Source organism: Phocoena phocoena, chromosome 8, assembly GCF_963924675.1.
Source record: "Phocoena phocoena chromosome 8, mPhoPho1.1, whole genome shotgun sequence".
Lineage (NCBI taxonomy): Eukaryota > Metazoa > Chordata > Mammalia > Artiodactyla > Phocoenidae > Phocoena > Phocoena phocoena.
In genome coordinates this window covers 83,940,754-83,959,941 of record NC_089226.1, presented here as the reverse complement: position 1 = coordinate 83,959,941, position 19,188 = coordinate 83,940,754, and the positions used below count along the sequence as shown (strand labels likewise).

General features: G+C 47.7%; 1 protein-coding gene across 1 annotated transcript; it reads right to left on the bottom strand.

Annotated features, from left to right (window-relative positions):
- Positions 1–2,969: 2,969 nt before the first annotated feature.
- Positions 2,970–16,276, bottom strand: RCN1 (reticulocalbin 1). The gene is made up of 6 exons (XM_065881575.1): positions 15,706–16,276; positions 10,634–10,827; positions 9,436–9,614; positions 8,003–8,063; positions 5,036–5,235; positions 2,970–4,142 (listed from the first exon to the last, which is right to left on the bottom strand). Exons 1-6 carry the CDS (start codon positions 15,957–15,959, stop codon positions 4,035–4,037), a joined length of 996 nt encoding a protein of 331 aa, XP_065737647.1. The 5' UTR covers positions 15,960–16,276; the 3' UTR covers positions 2,970–4,034.
- Positions 16,277–19,188: the final 2,912 nt, after the last annotated feature.

Genomic DNA, 19,188 nt, shown 5'->3' with positions numbered 1-19,188 from the left:
GGATTTTTGGACATAGCTCCAAGTTCATGTAAATCTCATGAGTTTAAGTGCTGATGACACAATCTTCCCACTGCTCAAAATTTAAAAACTTGAATGTGAGCCAAAGTGGTGGGTGTTATGACACTCATTGGTTTTTAGTGGTAAGTTCTAGAGCTATGAACTTGTTTTAAGAATACAGAAAGAGGGACTTCCCTGACCGTCCAGCGGTTGCGACTTTGCCTTCCAATGTGGGAGGTGCGGGTTTGATCCCTGGTCCGGGAGCTAAGATCCCACATGCCTCGGGGCCCAAAAACCAAAACATAAAACAGAAGCAATATTGTAACAAATTCAATAAAGACTTTAAAAATTGTCTACATCAAAAAAAAAATCTTAAAAAAAAATACAGAAAGAATAATAATAAAAAAAATACAGAGAGAGCCAAATTTTTAGTTGCATGTACTTGGAGGAAGCTAGATTTTACTACAAAGGTGGCAAAATAAATCTAGACTTTTTAAAAATCCAGTCAGCCATTCACCACTTTACGCCATACAATGTTTTTGCTGAGCTGCTAACAAGTAGGCATGTAGCTGTTGTTTGCTGGGCACTTCTGAGCAGATATGACTCCTGCATTTGCTAACAAGGAACAAGTACAGTAGTAATCCAAGCGGGTAAAGAAAACCTTCAGGTGTGCAGATTTTCTAACTACATCTTTGTTACACTCTAATTCGTTCAAAAATCTACAGTAAGAGACAAGAGGTACAAAATATGTGTTCATGTTTTGCTTGGACAGATTTTGGCTCCTAGCAATTAATGCTTTCAATCACATTAAGCATATAAATAATGCTTTGTGACATAACAGTATTTCCCATTACAGATCGATTTTGTAGCATTTGTTCATAATCAGACTTGAAATGTTACCTAGAAACAAAATATGTTTTCCTTGAAACAGTCAGACCCTATTAGAAATCTAAGGCTTTACAAATCACCATGTTAACAGCTATGTCCCCTAGCTAAGGTTTTCTTTCCTTAAATAGTGTTAAATTCAGCCCCAGAAGCACTAGTCTCTTTGAGGGTTCTCTTCTTATGTGCACTGACTTGAAAGGAAAAACTTAGTGCTCAAAATATATCTAATGTCTTACTATGTATAACTTAATAAACTAACCAGTATTCCCTTTTGGGGGAAAAATAACGTTAGCACCTTTTAAAAGTGTTATGCTTGGGCTTCCCTGGTGGCGCAGTGGTTGAGAGTCCGCCTGCCAATGCAGGGGACACGGGTTCGTGCCCCAGTCCAGGAAGATCCCGCATGCCGCGGAGCGGCTGGGCCCGTGAGCCACGGCCGCTGAGCCTGCGCGTCCAGAGCCTGTGCTCCACAACAGGAGAGGCCACAACAGTGAGAGGCGCGTGTACCGCAAAAAAAAAAAAAAAAAAAGTGTTCTGCTTATAATTGGGTTATATTATTTTCTCATGTTTTAAAAGACAGGTTCTCATTGCTTGAAAAAAATGTGTCAGCCTATTTAAGAGGAGTTATTTATATAAGAGGAGTTATTCTCATTTCCTGACCACATCTACTGTGGGTGAGCAAAGAAATAAAGTGAACATAGATTCAGAGATTTGGAGCAGTAAAATTTAGTGCTAAACTGCAGAGATTTTGGAGCAAGGAACACCTGGATTTGAGTTCTGGTCCTGCCATATAATCACTCTGGAATCTTGGGCAAATTACTTTTCATTCAGCAAATGTTAGCTATTTTGTAAAATTTTTTTGTAGCATCCCCCCAGGAGTATTCTCTTTGATTAAAGCTACAACCTCTCATTCATTCAGCAAATAATTACGGAGTAGTTATTGTAGGTTAGGCTCTACAGTTCTAGGTCCTGGGAAGCAGCAGTAAATTAGACAAATCAGGCTCTTATTGTCACAGAGCTTATGTACTAGCTCGGAGAAGATGGACAACATACAAACAAGATAGTGTCAAATGGTACATTTGGTTGAATGGTGGCACCCCCAAAAGATATGTCTACCTCCTAACTCCTGGAACCTGTGAATGTGAGCTTACTTGGAAAAATGGCTTTTTGCAGATGTAACTTAGGATCTAGGATTAGATCACCCTTGATTATCCAAGTGGGCCCTAAAGCCAATAACAAGTGTCCTTATAAGAGACACACAGAAGACAGACACAGAGAGAGGAAGAAAAGGCCGTAAGATGGAGGCAGAGTGGAGTAATGCAGCCACAGCCAAGGAACGCCTGGAGCCAGCAGAAGCAGGAAGCAAGGAAGGAAGGATTCTCCCCTAGAGCATTCCGGAGCCCAGTCCTGCCAACACCTTGATTTCAGACTCCAGCCCGCACCGTGAGTTTCTGTTGTTGAAAGCCACCCTCTTTTGTGGTAATTTGTATGGTAGCCCCAGGAGACAAATATAAATGGCAATAGGTACATACCAAGGAGAAAATAAGACAGGGAAATGAGACGGGGACTCAAATGGGACTGCTACAAATAATGGAGTCGGGAAGGTCCCGCTGAGGAAGTATGTTTTGAGTTACCCCAGGATGTGTGAGATGGGGGTTCCAAATCAGAAGGATAGCAAGTGCAAAGGGCCCAACCTGGAAATGAACTTGGTGTGTTTGAGGACCAGAAAGTCAGTGGGGCTGCTATGGGAGGTGAAAGGGAGTGGGGCTGATGAGTCGGGAAGGGACCAGTTGCTATAGGGCCTCCTAGGCCTTGATAAGAAGTCCAGATTTTCCTCCAACTGAAACCTGTCTCTGAAAGGTCTTACCATTAAAATGACCTGCACGTTCTCTAATTAGCATAGAGAAGTATATATCTATTAAATAAGTAAATATGAATATGTTCTGAACATTCTAATAGTTGGATTTTTAAAATGCAAAACTTTTATAATCTTACTCATGTCATCTCATCCCACTGTTAAATTCTCTATCAACAGTGAATAATGTCACAAATGGTACATATGAAGTCAAACACCACAGGACACAGTAGAAAATCCTCAGAGGGATCCTTTATTTCATTCACTTTCTCCTTATAAGGTGGAAGTCCAACCTGTAAAAGTTATTTCTTCCAGTTCAGCCAGTGGCTTGGAACCTGCTTTGTCAATTACATGGTGTAAGTGGTCCCAGGGCAGGTCCAAGGGTTGTGGATTCACCAGGACTGGATGAGATGGGTTCCAGAGCTCCACTAAGCAGGCTTTCCTAGGACCCTACTCCCTATTCCTATCAGAGATCAGCAAGGAAATGGATTGGATTTCTATTCACTTTTTCAAAGATCAGATCTGCTTCATTTACATGTCAAGAAAAATTTCTCAAGTATGATAAAGTGTTTACCATTTTCCTGTAGTTCTTCAAATGCCTGACATTCATCTTTTCTCCCTACCTTTAAAATTCCTTTCTTTTTCACATAACCTTTCTTAACTGCTTCTTATTGTAAAAAACAAAGACAAAACAAAAAACAAAGATGGGTGGATCTGTTGTACACATTAGCAGGTCCATATAGAAGAATGCACAGAGATTTATATGCCATTTACAGTAACAGCTCAGAGTACAAAGTCAAGAAGAAGAATCTGAAATATCAGCCTTGCTCTGAAAGAAGCCTGTGTAGGATGCGATACCACTGAAGCTTAATCAGAATTTTCCCTCACCAATTATTTAACAGTGGCAAATGTAAAAACTCTGCAGTTAAAATACATGGCGGTCACTCCCTATACTGCCCTCTCCCCGCTCACCCAACTTCTGAATCATAGGGCTTTTTCAAATTTTATTCCCCTTCAGTTCAAATTTCATGGAAAAAGCTAAAAAGTCATGTTTTAGCAATGTATCCCCACAGAGCATTGTAATTTACCAAGATTTTAATGTGTTTGGACAGAAACCTTCCTCAAAGATCAGTGATGACTATTTTCCAGCAAATATTGAGTAAAAAATCATTTTAACCCCAATCTGAGGTGACAAACTTGCTTTTGGGGGGGACGCAACTGCTGTAAATGAGGTAATTGTAGCAATTATCCAGGACAATAAAAGAAAGCCTATGACAGTCTGCCATATGGTGAATGTGCATCAAAGCTCATCATGGTTTTTGGTGAGATCTTCCCCATAATTAGTAGCCTGACTTCCAACAAACATGTTCCAGTTGTCCAAGATCTCCTCTTTAGTGAGCTTTTCATCCTGCAGGAGAGAGAAAAGAGCTCTGTCACAGCAACTCGGTCACTCGGAGTCGTCACAGCATGAAGCTCATGGTATTTCATTGATCTGCAACATTTAAAATATTACGTTTCATAATAAGCTACTAGGTACCTCCTTCATCTACCATCACTGCCCTGCAAAGCCCCAAATTGGAACAGCCTCCTGCTACAAAAGCTGTGCTAAAATACATCAGAAAAGTCCTCAAGGAATTGAGGAGCCGGAGTCCAGTTATGTCTACACACAGTGCTGGCATTCCCAAGACAGGCCCCAAAGAATTCTACTTCCCTTTTATGGCTTGACTGCAAAACTTGACTGTCTCCCGAGAATTTGCAGCTGTGATCAAAATGGGAAGAGGCAGGACTTCTTTCTAAACCTTCTTTCTTTCTTTATTTATTTGGATACTGACCAATAGATATCGGCTCGGAGCCAGCACGGTGAGCTGGCCTGAGGATGCCGAGGCTTTAATGTGATGGGCTTCCTTCTGCCTCACATGCTGCAGAGGTCTGAAGAGTGTCTGCTGACTGAATGAATGGATGAACAAGCTTGTCCTAGGGCAACACAGGGCACACCTCTTAAATCCATGCCTGCCCACAGCCAACCAAGTGACCGGTTCTGCGATCCTAGGAGATGGCAGTGAACGTTAAGTGTGACCCACAGCAGACTCTCCAGGAACAGGAACGTCTGGGCCTAATGAGCTCACCGTGGGTTATCACGGTGTTGGCTGAAGTTCACAGGTCTCTGATGTAGGGCAGGAATGAGAGAAGTCAATAAGGACACGGCCACATGGGCCAAGGCAAACATCAAAGAAGCAAACAGAACCAATCTTATGTAAACTGTCTCCCTTCAAGGAATGATTCCAGAGGATGCTGAAATACCTTATTTTTGTCCGACTCATACACCAGGTGCCTGGCCTCAGCCTGTGCGTGGTCATAGTCTTGTGGGAGGATCCAGTGGCGGATCTCATCTTTGTCCAGCTTCCCGTCCTTGTTCAGATCTCGGAATTCATTGAACTGCTCCCGTTCTGACAGCACCCAGTCTGGCTCAGGGCCATTCTCCTCGTGGGAAAACATATCAGCTGGAAGGAAAGGCTGTTCTTGGTTATAAAGACAAGTGGGAAGGTAAGTCCAAGAAAACCTGACCTCTTGCAATCTAGAGACCTAACCAGACAGCTGGGGGCAGTCTCTTGGGTAAATAATGCAATGATTTATCCACTATGAAGGCCGCTTAGTGGGCGAGAAAGAACTGTGCTTGGGAGCCAGAAGATGAATCCTGGCTTTTGACTTTTCGTCTGTAAAGTGGAGACAATAACTTATTACTCAAAAGGTTATTATGAAGGTCAAATGTGAAAGCCCTCTACAACCCAGCCTGGAACTATACAGGTGAAAACTAATAACAATGAACAATAACAGCACTTTCTATGGTCCAGATGCTGTGTGAAGCACATACTTTTTTAAATTTGATTTTTCATTACAATCCTATGAAGCTAGGTGTCGTTATTCCCACTTTATAGATGAAAACACCGAGGCACAGCCTTAACCCAAGGACCCACAGCTAGTATGAGAATGTAGTAGGCTACACAGGAACATGGGCACTCTGCTTCCAACCCATAGTCTTAACCACTGTGTTTACTACAATTGTTGTTTATATCATTTCCAGGGGGCTTTCACATATATTTCATTTCATCCTTATAGCAATTTTATAAGATAGATAAATACCCTTATTTTAGAAAATGGCAGGGAAAGGAAAAAGAAGGCAAAGTTTATCCATTGTTTGCTAAGCTACTAGATCTTCTTGGAAAAGAGATACCCTGAGGGCAATTTCTCTTTTGATGGAAACAGCTTGGAAATGTCAGATGGTAGAGACAGTAGGTAGTGAACGAAGGAAAAAGAGAGGCAAGACCCTGCGTTCAACTACATCCTGGAAACATGGGTGCTGTGTCTTCCCGTTTTACAGATAAGGAGACAGGCTTATACTGAGTGATTACACGACTCCCACAGGGTCTCAAAGCTAGTAAGCGGAGAAGCCAGGACTCTTAATTCCAGTGTTCTTCCCACTACGCTACATCACCACCGGTTTCCACTTGTCTCTGCCTGCCGAGAAGGCTCCTCCATAAATTGAAGTCACTTGCTAGACAAGTCTGGACATCCGGTCTCTCTGACTCCAAGTCACTCAGAATTCAGTTTTCAAGAACAATGAGCCTACCTCCCTCTCTGCCAGTGTAAAGAATGGAATGTTTCTTTTAGACAAAGCCGCTCAAGGAGTTTGCCCCTGACTTTGCACCCTTTCAATGCAGATCAGGAGGAGGGTGGGGAGAGCACCTAGTTTTAATCAAAAGTGCTACATCGTTTTAATCAGTCAGCCTTCCCTGTCAGTCTAATTCCGCCACCACTGTCAAGGTGTCCGGGGATCTGAACCTTCCCGCACACGCACGTGTACCAGGCCTGAGGCAGGCTCTGCTGCTTGCACTGATGACGGGGCTGTCAGCATTGGTTATTCTACAAAGAAAGGTAGTGCCACCGAGATGGCTTTAATTACTGTGGCGAGAGCTGCCCATCTGTTACCACAGACAGAGGGGGACAACGTTTGGTTCTTCAGATCAAACATAATTCCAAACGATTAGAAGAAACTTTGCTCTTCATTCAGAAGGCACTTATTCTTCTGTATGGGGTGGCAAAGTAGTACAACCACACACCAGAGACTGATGGCAACACGGGCTCTTCTTTTATGTTGAAAGGTAATTAACTGCCTCTGTTAAATATCTGCACAATGGGCTTCCCTGGTGGCGCAGTGGTTGAGAGTCCGCCTGCCGATGCAGGGGACACGGGTTCGTGCCCCGGTCGGGGAAGATCTCACATGCCGCGGAGCGGCTGGGCCCGTGAGCCATGGCCGCTGAGCCTGCGCGTCCGGAGCCTGTGCTCCGCAACGGGAGAGGCCACAACAGTGAGAGGCCTGCGTACCGCAAAAAAAAAAAAAAAATCTGCACAAAAATTATATCCATCGCATCCTTCAAATGATTTTCCAGCTTTTACTTTACTGAGACTTGGGAAAAGAAGAGCTATCACGAGAAGGTGGCCTGCAGCTGGGGCCACGTGCCAAAGCACTGAAGTAGCAGCCACAGAGGATCAAATGGAAATATCCCTGCCGCCTTCTCTAGTCCTTCATGCTGGGAGGGCCCCTGGGCGGCGTCTGACCCGGGGCACTAACTGGAGCCTCATTCAGCCAGGGCTCAGTTACCTGCAAACACACTTCTTGATGTTGCTTAAGTGGAGCCCTTCAGAACAAAAAACTAGGAACAGTACTCCCAATGAAAGACCAAAAACCAGAGGCGTAAGACGGCTATATTATGGGGCAATCGTGCACTTTGTAAAAGGATTTACCTAAGAAGGAATGCCTTTCTGCAGAGAACTCGGGCATGTAAACAGTTCTGTTGACCACAGCTCCGTCCACCCAGTTTCTAGGCCCCGCTGGCTAACAGTCTGTTGTAAAGTCCCCTGAGACTGTCCGCTCTAGCTTCACTGTACATCTCTGGGATCTCCAGACCCATTTCGCAAAGGCAGAACTACACGGAGTGATGAAGGGCACCTCTCAGAGCCGAGGGATCAACTGCTGGCCAGCCCTGGGGTGCGGCCAGCCTTTTGGGCTCTGCTTCACTAAGAATGCCTCCCTGAATCTGCACCGCTAGGGCTGGTGTGACAAGCCCCTCTCACTGGGAAGTCACAGGAGTGACACCTACAGACTTACAGCTGCTGCTGAAAGAGTCATCTGAGGAAAGTAGCCAGACATGTGGGTGGAGGATGCTGCCCAGGTGGGACACTGGAGCAAGACTCCAGGCCAGCACTTACCAATATACTCCTCCTGATCTACAAAGCCATCCCCATTCTTGTCGATGTCCTCCAGAGTCTCCTAGGAAGCAAAGGGGGGGGGGGATTTTAAAAGCAGCACCCTCTCTGCAACTGAAAATGTACCTACAAGCCCAGAGGCACTCTAATTATATCAGGAAGCCCTGCCAGGTCAACCGTCTCCACCCTCCGGCCAGATCATCTCTGTGTACTGGGAGGAACCCAGCCTGAGAACCACTGGACTAAAATGATCACAAAGACAGATTCCAGTGCTGACTGGACCCTGAACACCGAGTTGGTGTCAGAAACATATGGAACTATTTTGGGCAATTAGAAACTAAAAGTATATCTGACTTCCGAATGTATTATGTTGTGTATTTAGTATCAATACATTTGACTTCTGAACTAGGTTTTCTGCTAATTAAATGAGTCTACTGTCCATGTCACAGAAACTCAAAGGCATCCTGGAGAAAATGGCCAACCTGAGAACAGAGCCAATCAGAAGCCCATAATCCACTTCCCCATCTTCACCGTCTTGTGTCAGATTAGCTATCATTAAGCAGGTGTTGGGTGGTAAAAAGGAATGATTCTTAAAGCCACTGCCCAGCCCCTGGGGTCACTGTGGTCATAAGGATGAAGCATGAGGTGAGAGTGAGCCCATCCACGACTGGGTCCAGAGCTGGTTGTCTCCCAGCATCAGAACAACTGGAACTGCCTTGGGAGATCGGCCCTGAAAACAGGTGATGGCATTTATGTTACTGTCGTGGAAAATGAAGACAGGTGGGACCCAACAAGACACTGGAAAGCAAATACACTCCAAGGGGAGCATCCTTTCCAAGCATGGTCCGACTTTGAGTTTCTGTATGATTTAACAGTACAATCCATTCCATTTCTGAGTCTTTTTGTTCTTCCCTCAGATAGGACAGAGAGCTCGCTGCTCACTAAGCGCATTTGTTCTTTCTGGGCACACGTCTAGACTGCATTCCCCTGCCTTGTTATGTGTGGCAGGAGCCCTCGGGACAGTGAAGGCAGGCCATGCCTCCTCCTCGGTCCTTCTCTTCTTCTATCTACCAGCTGGTAGTGGCCAGGATGACCTCAAAGCCACAGGATGGTGGAGGACAAGATGGAAGTAGACTGGGAGCCTGACAACACTGGAGAAGAACTGCCCAGGAGATCCCCCTGACCGGGACCATCTGCCGGGACTGGATATAACCTTTGATTGTGTTAAATGGCTAGGATTGGGGGATACTTGCTACGGCAGCTACCCTGCCCTGACTGATCTCCTGGGTACACAGGTATTCCGGTGTATTCCACTTCAGGGTCCTTGTCCCATCCCCTTCAGGCTGAAGAACGTTCTCACTTTGCAGGAAGGGACAAGGTTTCCGTGCAGCTTTCGTCCTGGTCTTTTGCCAGCACAGGCTCTTTCTATATCTTACCAAAACCACAATTTCCTTCATATGCTCAAACTCCTCAGGGTGCAGAAAGGCGGTGAACTCCTCCCGGGTGGCTGTCTGGTCACCATCGAGGTCTGCAGCCTTGAACCTTCTCTCGTCACGTGGCAGCATTTTTTTAAAGGTGTGATGATCTGAAGTATCATGAAACTCTGTGGGGTTTCCTGGAGGATGTACACAGAAACGTGGAAACCGGGCGCCTAAGGCGTTTTCTCCCACATCACTCCTCCTTCACGCCAAATGGTACATAGAAGACAAAAGGTCCTGACCTATCGAGTTCTTTGAAACATTTTATTTCAGAATGCCTCTAGTGTCTGTCCCTCCATACCACCATACAGTCCATGCCCTAAAGACTTGTTAGGGGCATTACAGCAAGCGGTGAAAAGCATAGGCTTGAGACCATATTAATGCCATACTTCTCTCTGCAGAACCCTACTTTCATTATATTCTTTGATCCAGAACATACAGAGGCTCCCTAGTACCCAGGACATCTATTCTAAATGTCCCTTCGACTCTTTTCAAGACCTCTCTTAATCTGGCTGGCAGTGTATGTGTCTTTGGTTCTCCTCAGGCCTGTCCCCTCTCGGCTCTGCCAGGCACCTAGCGGGTCTGCACCCAGTGCTGGGCACACACCCCCTCCATCATTCCTCCAAAACAAGCATGACTTATGTCCAAACCCTGCCCCTCCAGGGCATTGCTGAATGCATTGCTGCACCTTTGCCCCTCCAGCTGACCCACCTTCCCCACCCGTCTCTATCTCTCCAGATACAAATCCATTCTTTAAGGCCCAGTTCCCAAGCCACCCTCCACCAGGAAGCCTTCCTGGACTGTTCCAGCTTACTTGGTCCTTGCTACCTGAAACTCGGCAGCATTCTGAAACTGTAACATAAAACATGCTTCCTCTCTGCTTTGTTCTCTGGGTGTACCTCTGAGACTGTAAGCTCAGGTTAGGGAGCAGTTTATTTTTTATTAGACCCTTGCCCCCTTCCACCTACAAGTTCACTCACAGGAAGCAACTTGGTGTATTCTTAGTAAGCAGAGCAGGATGTTACACAAGCAGTTGTTACTTAGGAGGCTGAGATGTCTCCCCAAAGGGGGTAGATAGGATGAGACAGTATAGTTTCCCACAAGAAGCTTGTTACACAGGCCCCAGCTGTGTAATCGCTCTTGCAGCACCTCTTACCTAGGTAGTAACCGTAGGTGGCTTGTTTGTATTCTTCCCAGGAAATTTTATCGTCTTTGTCCCGATCATAATCCTTCCAGACTTTGGCGACATTATCGTAGATGTACCTTTTCTGCACCCGTTTGATCCAGGTTTTCAGCTCCTCAGTGGTGACAAAGCCATCCCCATCACTGTCGATTCGATCGACAATCTTCCTGTAGTTAAAAAAAAACCCCACAAGGCTATTATCAAGGCTTGTGTGATCCTGCTCCAGAAAGAGATCAAACACCTGCAGAATCTAAGATGCATAAATGCTAAAATAAAATCAATGATCCGATGGTGCTGGAAAGGATCTTGAAGTTTATCTTTTCCAAGGATGATATGCCTTCCCCACAACCACCCAATGCCAATGGCAGACACTACTAGTGGATCAGGCCCTTCTGTCCTGATAAAAACCCTTGATGTGGCCTCAGAATCCTTCTCAACACAGTGCTCTGCAGAAACTGAGTGAGTTGATTTGTAAGATGAAACCTAGAAGTCTTCCCTGATATAGTCTAACTCCCTCATTTTAGAGCAATGAGGGAGTATTTGGTACCACTGTGGTAAGAATCCATGTCCTCTGGCTCTAAGCCCAATGAAAAAGATGGAAGATTCTAACTAAACCAACCAAAAAGTGAGTGGGTTTTTAAAATTTTTTTTAATCTCACCACTTTGGATTCAAAGACTTGAAACTTAAAGCAGGAGGAGACCAGATCTTGGACAAAGCAGAAAATGCCAGGGATGAGGGGCTTCCCTGGTGGTGCAGTGGTTAAGAATCCGCCTGCCAATGCAGGGGACACGGGTTCGAGCCGTGGTCCGGGAAGATCCCACATGCCGCGGAGCAACTAAGCCCGTGTGTCACAACTACTGAGCCTGCACTCTAGAGCCCGCGAGCCACAACTACTGAGCCTTCGCACCTAGAGCCCGTGCCCTGCGACAAGAGAAGCCACTGCAATGAGAAACCTGTGCACCGCAACTAGGGAAAGCCCGCGCGCAGCAACAAAGACCCAACATAGCCAAAAAAAAAAAAAAACAGTCAGGGATGAAAGAGCCTTGACATTTATTCAAGAAACTTGACCACCTAAGCAGCTGCAGGAGCCTCAACCCCTTGCTCTTAGGGTGAAGACCCCTATGCCCACTGGCATCTCCTGCTCCACAGCTGGCCCAGGTTCCAGCAATTCCCCACTGGACTTCACTAAGGCACCCCAAACCCCTGTCCAGAGCAAACTTCAGGCTGGGAACTCAACAGTGTCCATCTCTAGGCCAAAAGGCCCCAAGCTAGGGATGCCATCCCTGAAGGAAACTTCAAAGACACCTGCAAGCTATTTCCAATGTTTAAGAAAGTTTTACCCTAGTAGTCCATTTACCTGGGATGATGTCATACAGGCTAATTAGGGATTTGTTTCTTTGCTTTGGGCTGGAATTTTATCTTTCTTACTGTGAACGGAAGTTCAAATCGGCAGTTACTCTTTGATCAATTAGAAATGGAAATGAATTCATTAGCACTTAAATCCCCATCTCCTATCCGAACCTGGGTAGCCCAAGCTCCTGCTTCTCAGGAAGGTGTAAACTTTACTAACAGCTTTGACTTGTCCCTTCATTTGCAATTTTAACAGGTCTCAAGACCAAAAGACTAAACCTCAAGTATCTTCCTTCCAGGAAATCACAGCTAGACACAGCAGAATTCTTTCAACCCAGTGCAGTGTTCAGCCTACCTACTGTGCGCCAGACTCTGCTCCAGTCCTGGGGACACAGTGGTGGCATGCCCATCGTTATCCAAAGCCAACTGAGAGGCAGAATCTCAAACCAGCAAAGACCAAACGACATCAGACAGTATACAACCTGTTTTTCTGGAAAGGACAGCATCTAATCTATGCCAAAGAAATATCCAGGACATAGCTCAGCCCGACACGTAGTGGGAGCTCAATAAATATCTGTTGGAAGCATATATAATCTTAACCTCTCTCTTTAAAAATATCAAACATGAGCTCTAGGGATAGGAGGCTATGATGTAAATAAACCAAATGCTATAATCAGAACACCTGGACCCCAGTCCTGTGTGATCCTGGGCAACTGACTTGACTCTCTGAGTCTCAGTTTCCCCATCTGTAAATGGAACACCTACTTTACAAGGAATGTTGTGAGGAGTAGAGGAGAGAATGTGTGCCTTTCCTCACTAAGGATGACAATCCCCTCCACAGGAGGATGGAGAACTCAACAAACAGGTAACAGGTAATGGAAGTAAGCAGAGCGTCCTGGGAGCCCGGGGATCCCCTGACAGCTGCCAATAAGGCTGCCCAGCTCTGCTCCAGACAATGACTGCCTCATGGAAAAATGGGCCATGGGTGTCAAGAGAAGCCGGAAATCGGGGGCTGTATGGGAAATCGCTTCGATGTTAAATGTTGGCAAGTAATTTACATTTTTTTCTCCGACTGCGCAGCACTTTTGTGACTGCATGAAGCCTCTGGGTCCCCACTTTTTTTTTTTTTTTGTCTTCAGGGGCCTTAGAGCTGTCATGTTTTCAGAATCTATGGGCAGATGGTGGTGACAAAGGTGCCTGGATCCAGTCATGCTCCTGCCTCTGCAGTCCGGACTTGGAGGGGACTGTTGCACCAGGAGCTGTGGACAGAGAAATGGCTTCTTACGCTCTGCCAGTCCCATACCGCACCCATCATTTCCAATGCTCCAGCCTCCTCTGCATTTAGCCCAGATTTACCTTATAGGTGAGCGGTGTGTCCACTACCCATCCAGTGGCTCAAGACCAGAAAACGGATGCCACCCTTGACTGCCCCCTCGTCTCCCCCACCCACCCTGACGCTGAGCCAAAAGCAAGCGCTGTCAGTCCCGCCTCCAACGTGGCTCTGCGTTTACCCTCTCCTGCTGTGCCTGACTTAGGCGCGCACGGCCACCCTGTGCCCCTGGTCTTGCCATCCGTGCCTCAGTTATGTTCTCTGCCCTACTGCCAGTCCAACTTTCCTAATGAATTTTTGGGATGATGACATTTCTACCATGTACAGAATAACGTCTAATCTCCACCTCACAGAGGTCCTTCCTGCTCTGCCCTCGGCCTCCTCGCCACTCCCACCTCCCACTTTTCCTGCCCTGTCCCTTTACTGTCCCAACACCCCGAATCCACAAGAACAGATTTCAAAACCTGTATAAGCAGGCTGTTCTCCCTTCAGATGCCTTTCCCTGCTTATACTCCTGGTAACCTCTGAGTCGTGCCACAAGCTCTGGTCAGGTGACTTCCCAAACCCCCAAGTTACTTTCTCCAACCCGAAGCCTTAGGGAGCTCCTTTTCTCCGAGATGCGGTCATTGTGGCTTTTACATGCCACCATCACAGCAATGATGCGTAGCATCTGCTTGAATCTCTCCCCTCCGCATACGATTATAAGTACTTTATGGCCTAGAACGTAAGGTTTTATTTTTGTAGTTGTCAGGTATCTAACACGGTACCTGGAATACAGTAGCCATTCAAATGTTAGTTGCGTGAATCAATGGATGCAGATTGACGTATATACACTATTATGTATAAAATATATAACTTATAAGAACCTGCTGTATAAAAAATAAATAAAATTAAATTAAAAAAAAAAATGAATGCAGCTAAGGTGTTCATACAAGGGTCAAATGCAGACCAACTCCATTACCACTTGCTCATCGCCACTTGCTCTCTTACTCATCATGATGAAGGCATTGAACTGGAAGCCTTACGACTGCAAAGTGGAGTTCCCTACTCCAATCCCTCAAACCTCTCCTCCTCCTCCCTGGTGACAAACGGCTGCCACCCGGGGCCCCAGGATAAATCAGCTTCCAAGTGCCTCAAGGCAATACAATGGACTGAACTCCTCAATGGCTCCCTTTGTTAAAGCCCAAACTGGAAGAGAAAGTACTTCTCTGCAAAATAAAAGGTGACTGTTGGGAGGTGACTTTGAAGCTCAAAGATGTTTTTATCAGAGCAGGCAGATGGTGCACCTACACAATAGGTATAATTTAGCCTCATATTCTAACCAACCACATTGGCCTTTGGTAGCCCCCATCAGCACAAGGATGGCTGTGTTCTTTTTTTGTGCAACAGGCCAGAAAGACCCTCCACCCCCAGGAACCAGATTCCTGGAGGCCTGGTGCCCAGTAGGCAGGGCTCTTGGGACCCTCCCTAGACGGGTCTCCATCTGGGATCAGGCTGACTGCTGATTCCTCTGTGGAAGGGTTCCCAGATACCTTTGCACAAAGCTCAAGTGTCTCCCCAGGGGCCGCGGAGAGGGTGCACTGAGATGTACCCAAGTTTTGTTTCCCAGGTTTGGTTCCTGACTCAACTGCCTTCAACAGTGAAATTCACAACCTGTCACCACACCACCCTCCAGCTTTTTGCCCCCAGCTGCCAAAAGACTGGGTGCCTCTGCTGCCATCAGAAACTACTGGAAACAGAAAGGAGGACCAGTTTCCATTTCCACCTCCCGTCCCCAAATGCCCCTCTCTTCTTAACAACAGGATTTTTATACCCCTTACTTCCGATATCGGGGCGATTAAGCAGAAGGCAAGAACACCCGAGTCCCGGCCCAGGGACACAGGCCAGGAATCAACCCTCTCCGGCTGCCCCTTCATCTTCTACCCTTTAATGATAATCCTTGAGACCTTAGCAGTGTCTCATGCCCTCCTCTCTTGTTATGCGGGGGAAAGAGAGAAACCGGGAGGGTGGGGAAGAACTCATGTCACTAAAAGGCCACCGTGGACAAATTTTTCTTTTGTACGCTCTCTCCCCTCCTTTCTGATGCAACCCAGGGGAGGGGGCGGGCCCTGGCCGTCCTGGCTCCCGCGACCGCTGCCACGTTCTCGCCTCCCCCCGGGAAGCCACCCCGGCCCCGGCGGCGATCAGCACGCAGGGTCCCGGGGCCCGCGGGCAACTTTGCCCCAGCCCAGCCGCCGGGCCCGCCGGGTCCCCGCCCTTGGGTCCCGGCGCCCGATTTCTCTTTCGCTTTGCGGCTGGCGGTCCGCGCGGCTTCCGCGCGAGTGGCCCAGCGGGCACCTGCGGAGCCCCCGAGCGCGGCCTCACCCCAGCCTCTCCTTGCTCTCCTCCGAGGTGAGCTGGTCGAAGGTCTTGGAGTCCTCCTTGCCCAGGAAGGCCTCGTGGTCGTACTGGAAGCTCTGGTTGTCCTCGGGCGGCCGCTCGCCCAGCTCCGAGTCGGGCCGCACCACGCGCTCCTTGCGCACCGTGGGCTTGGCCCGCAGCGCCGGGGGCGCCAGCACCAGCGCCAGCAGCAGCCCCAGGGCCAGCCCCAGGTGGCAACCGCGGCCGCCGCGCGCCATCGTCGGGAGCTGAGAGCGGCCCGCGGGGAGGGACCGAGCGAGCGATGAGAGCGGCGGCTCGGGAATGCGTGCTCGAAGCGAGCGCGGCGGCGGCGGCGGCGGCTGGGCTGGGGCCAGCGCGAGGAGGGAGGGGACGGGCCGGCCCCTCGGCCAGCGCCCGCCCAGTGCCAGAGCGGAGGGCGCGCCCCAGGCAGCGGGCAGGGGAGCGCCAGTCGGCCCTGCTCACGCGCCCATTGGCCGCCGGGCTGCGGGGGGAAGCCGGGGCCGCGGAGCCACGTCGCCCGCCCGGGTGGTGGGCGCAGGGCTCGGGTTTCGCCTCGGCCCCTCCCCGCGATCTCGTCGCGAGGGGCGGGCCCAGGCGGACTGGGCTGGGGACTGGCGGGCTGGTAAGAAGATCGGGAAGTTCTTTGTCAAGCAACAGATGTTTGGGGTAAAATTCCCTCTCCCCTTTCGGTTCCATAGAACTGAACGGAGGGAGGCGCTGGCTCTCCCCAACTTCCAGCTGGGAGCCCGAATCTCAGCCCCAGACGCCGCCCCAAGAAATGCTCTTAAAACAAATTCAACCCCACTTACGCAAACTTGGAGTGTGATTAGAAACGCAAAGAGACTGGAAGGAGACCCGGGTGGGCGAGGTCTCCTAGAAACAAGGGTCGCAAACTCAAACGTGGTGGAGGGCCAAGCAGATGACGTCAACATGACGAGGGACCATCTTAACAGAGCAGCCCTGTGCACTCCGGCTGCCGGGAGGAGTGCAGGCCCCAAGTTGGCAGATGGTCTCAAAAGAAGTCAGGATCTCGGATGTCTGCTTTCATTTCTAAAGGATGGCAACTCACTGTACAAAAGGACTACATGTCTTAAACAAATCTTGTCTGTACGTTGAATCCGGCGTAATGCTACCGCTATAGAGAAGCTCTGTAGAACTTTATGCAGTGATGAAAACGTTCTATATCTGGGCTGTCCAATAGGGAGAGGCTAGTGAGCACACTTGACAGGTAGCTAGTGTAACTGAGGCATTGAAAATTTAACTTAGATTTAAACTTAAATAGCCACGTGTGGATAGTGGCTGTCATATTGGACAGTTCAGGTAGAGCAATGATTCTTTGTGTGTTACAGCCTTTTGAGGCTCACTGAAAGCCATGGACCCTCTTACAGAAAAATGTACATACAGCTACAGGCTTGGATGTTTGATTAAAGTGTCAGAGGATGCACGGATCTTCTGAAGCCCCACTGTGTGCCCCAGGTTATGAACCTCTAGTAATCTAAAACTGTGGTTGGAGAGGAGCCCACCCCTATAGCCCTGGGCAGCTGAACTCCTAGAGCTTCTCCTTCATCTTGCTCCATCCCCCATCCTTGATCCTCTAGAAAAGGTCACTGGGCTGTGCTTCTTGCTCTTGCAATAAGGATAACAGGACATTATCAACAGCAGTATAGGTCCAAGTACCTGTCTTTTGAAGACTTCTTTCAGTCAATTAGTGAATAATGATTGTGTGCCTTCCATGGCCTAAGCACTGGACTGGGTGTTGAGGGTACACTGGGGAACATGACAGTCATGTTTTTTGGAGAACTATAGTGTATGTGAACAAATATTCATTCATTCACTGACTCACTAATTCATTCATTCAATATACTGAGCACCTGCTAAATGTCAGGGCCACGCTGCGCACTGGTTTACTGAGTAGCCACAGATGGCAAATCAGCATGACAAGTTGTTGGGGAGGTAGGCATTCAGTGTCATGGGTTATGTCAGAGGGGATCGATCTGGGAAGGCTTCCTGGAGGAAGGGACATCTAAACTGAGACAGAAGGTGAGAGGGATAAGCCAGGCAGCAGGAGTTTGAATATATGAGAGGAGGATAAGTTCTGTGTGAATGGGCAGAGAGCATTAGAGTTTGAGGTAAAGTCCTTGTGATCCTGTACATCCCCACTGGTTGGCAGCGAGACCCGGATGTATTCCTTGGTGCCTCACCCCCCATGCGCTGCCTTTGCATGAGACAGGAAGTGCTATGCTTGAGTGTCTTGTCCCCCACTGCCTGTCCAGAGGCTTGGATTTCAAGCAATACGAAGCATTTCTTTGGGTGTGTAAGAGCTCCCCATTGAAACGCAAGGGGCCCCGAGGCAGGTGGTTTAGTACCTTCTGTGCTCATCTGGCAAGCAGGATGTGATTTGTCGAGTGGGGGGGTGAGGGGGAGGAGTGGGAGGAGGCACAGAGCCAAGAAGATCAAAGCTAGAAAAAGAGGAGGAGGATAAAGAAGGGAATGAGAAAGTGGGTGGAGTTTGGAACCAGTCTTTGCTTATTTGCTGTGTTGCTAGCGGCAGGCCTGGGCCCCTGGGATTGATGCAGACTCTCAGGAATGAGAATGGCACATCCTTTGACCCTGTTCTAGTTGGTTTCCTGCCAGACACTAGTGGTTTCCAACAGTTAGATTGTTCCAGAGGTAGTCTTGGCTCCCATGGGAATTACCAGAGAATTCCAGCACTGCTGTGAATGTGGAAGTTTATATCATTTCCCCTGGGCTTGCCTACATTCTATTCTTTTATATTTTCATTCCTCTACTGTCCTATGAGAGTGAAACAAGTCCTCTCAACCAAAGGATCAGGAATGAGTGACGATATTAAATAGTCAAGGTATTTCACTGTGTAATTTCACTGTGCTTTCTTTCATTTTAAAAATTACCTTTTATTTCTTCCTATGTACATGTATGGCTAAGTATATTGTCATTTTTAATCTTTATTCTTGATGAGGCAAAGGAACCAGAGGCAAGAGGAGTGACATTTAGCAGCAGTTTGTACCCGTGGAAAGGAAAAGCAGATTTCAAAAAGATGGGCTGGTCGGTTGGGGTATGCTGATCTATTATTTCTGGCTGCAAGTAACATCATCAAAGACAACAAAATCCAACCAGAAGTTACTAGAACAATAAGAAAACTTTGCCGTCTCACGGAACAAGAAGTCTCATGTTCGATCAACTTCAGAGTGGTTAATTCAAGTGGCGCTTTTGTTTTTTTCCAAGTGGGTTGATGACATCATCAAGAAACCAGGTTTTCTGTTTTGTGTTTTTTCTCTCAGAAGCAGGGGGGAAAAAAGGAGTGTTTCCTCTCTTAATTAAGAAGAAAATTCTCCCAGCAGACATTCCTTCACATCTCACTGGCCAGAATTGTGTCACAGGCCTGTGCCTGATCCAGTGACAGGCAAGGAGAATGGACTTTCCAGTGCTGATTTAGGCAAATCAAGA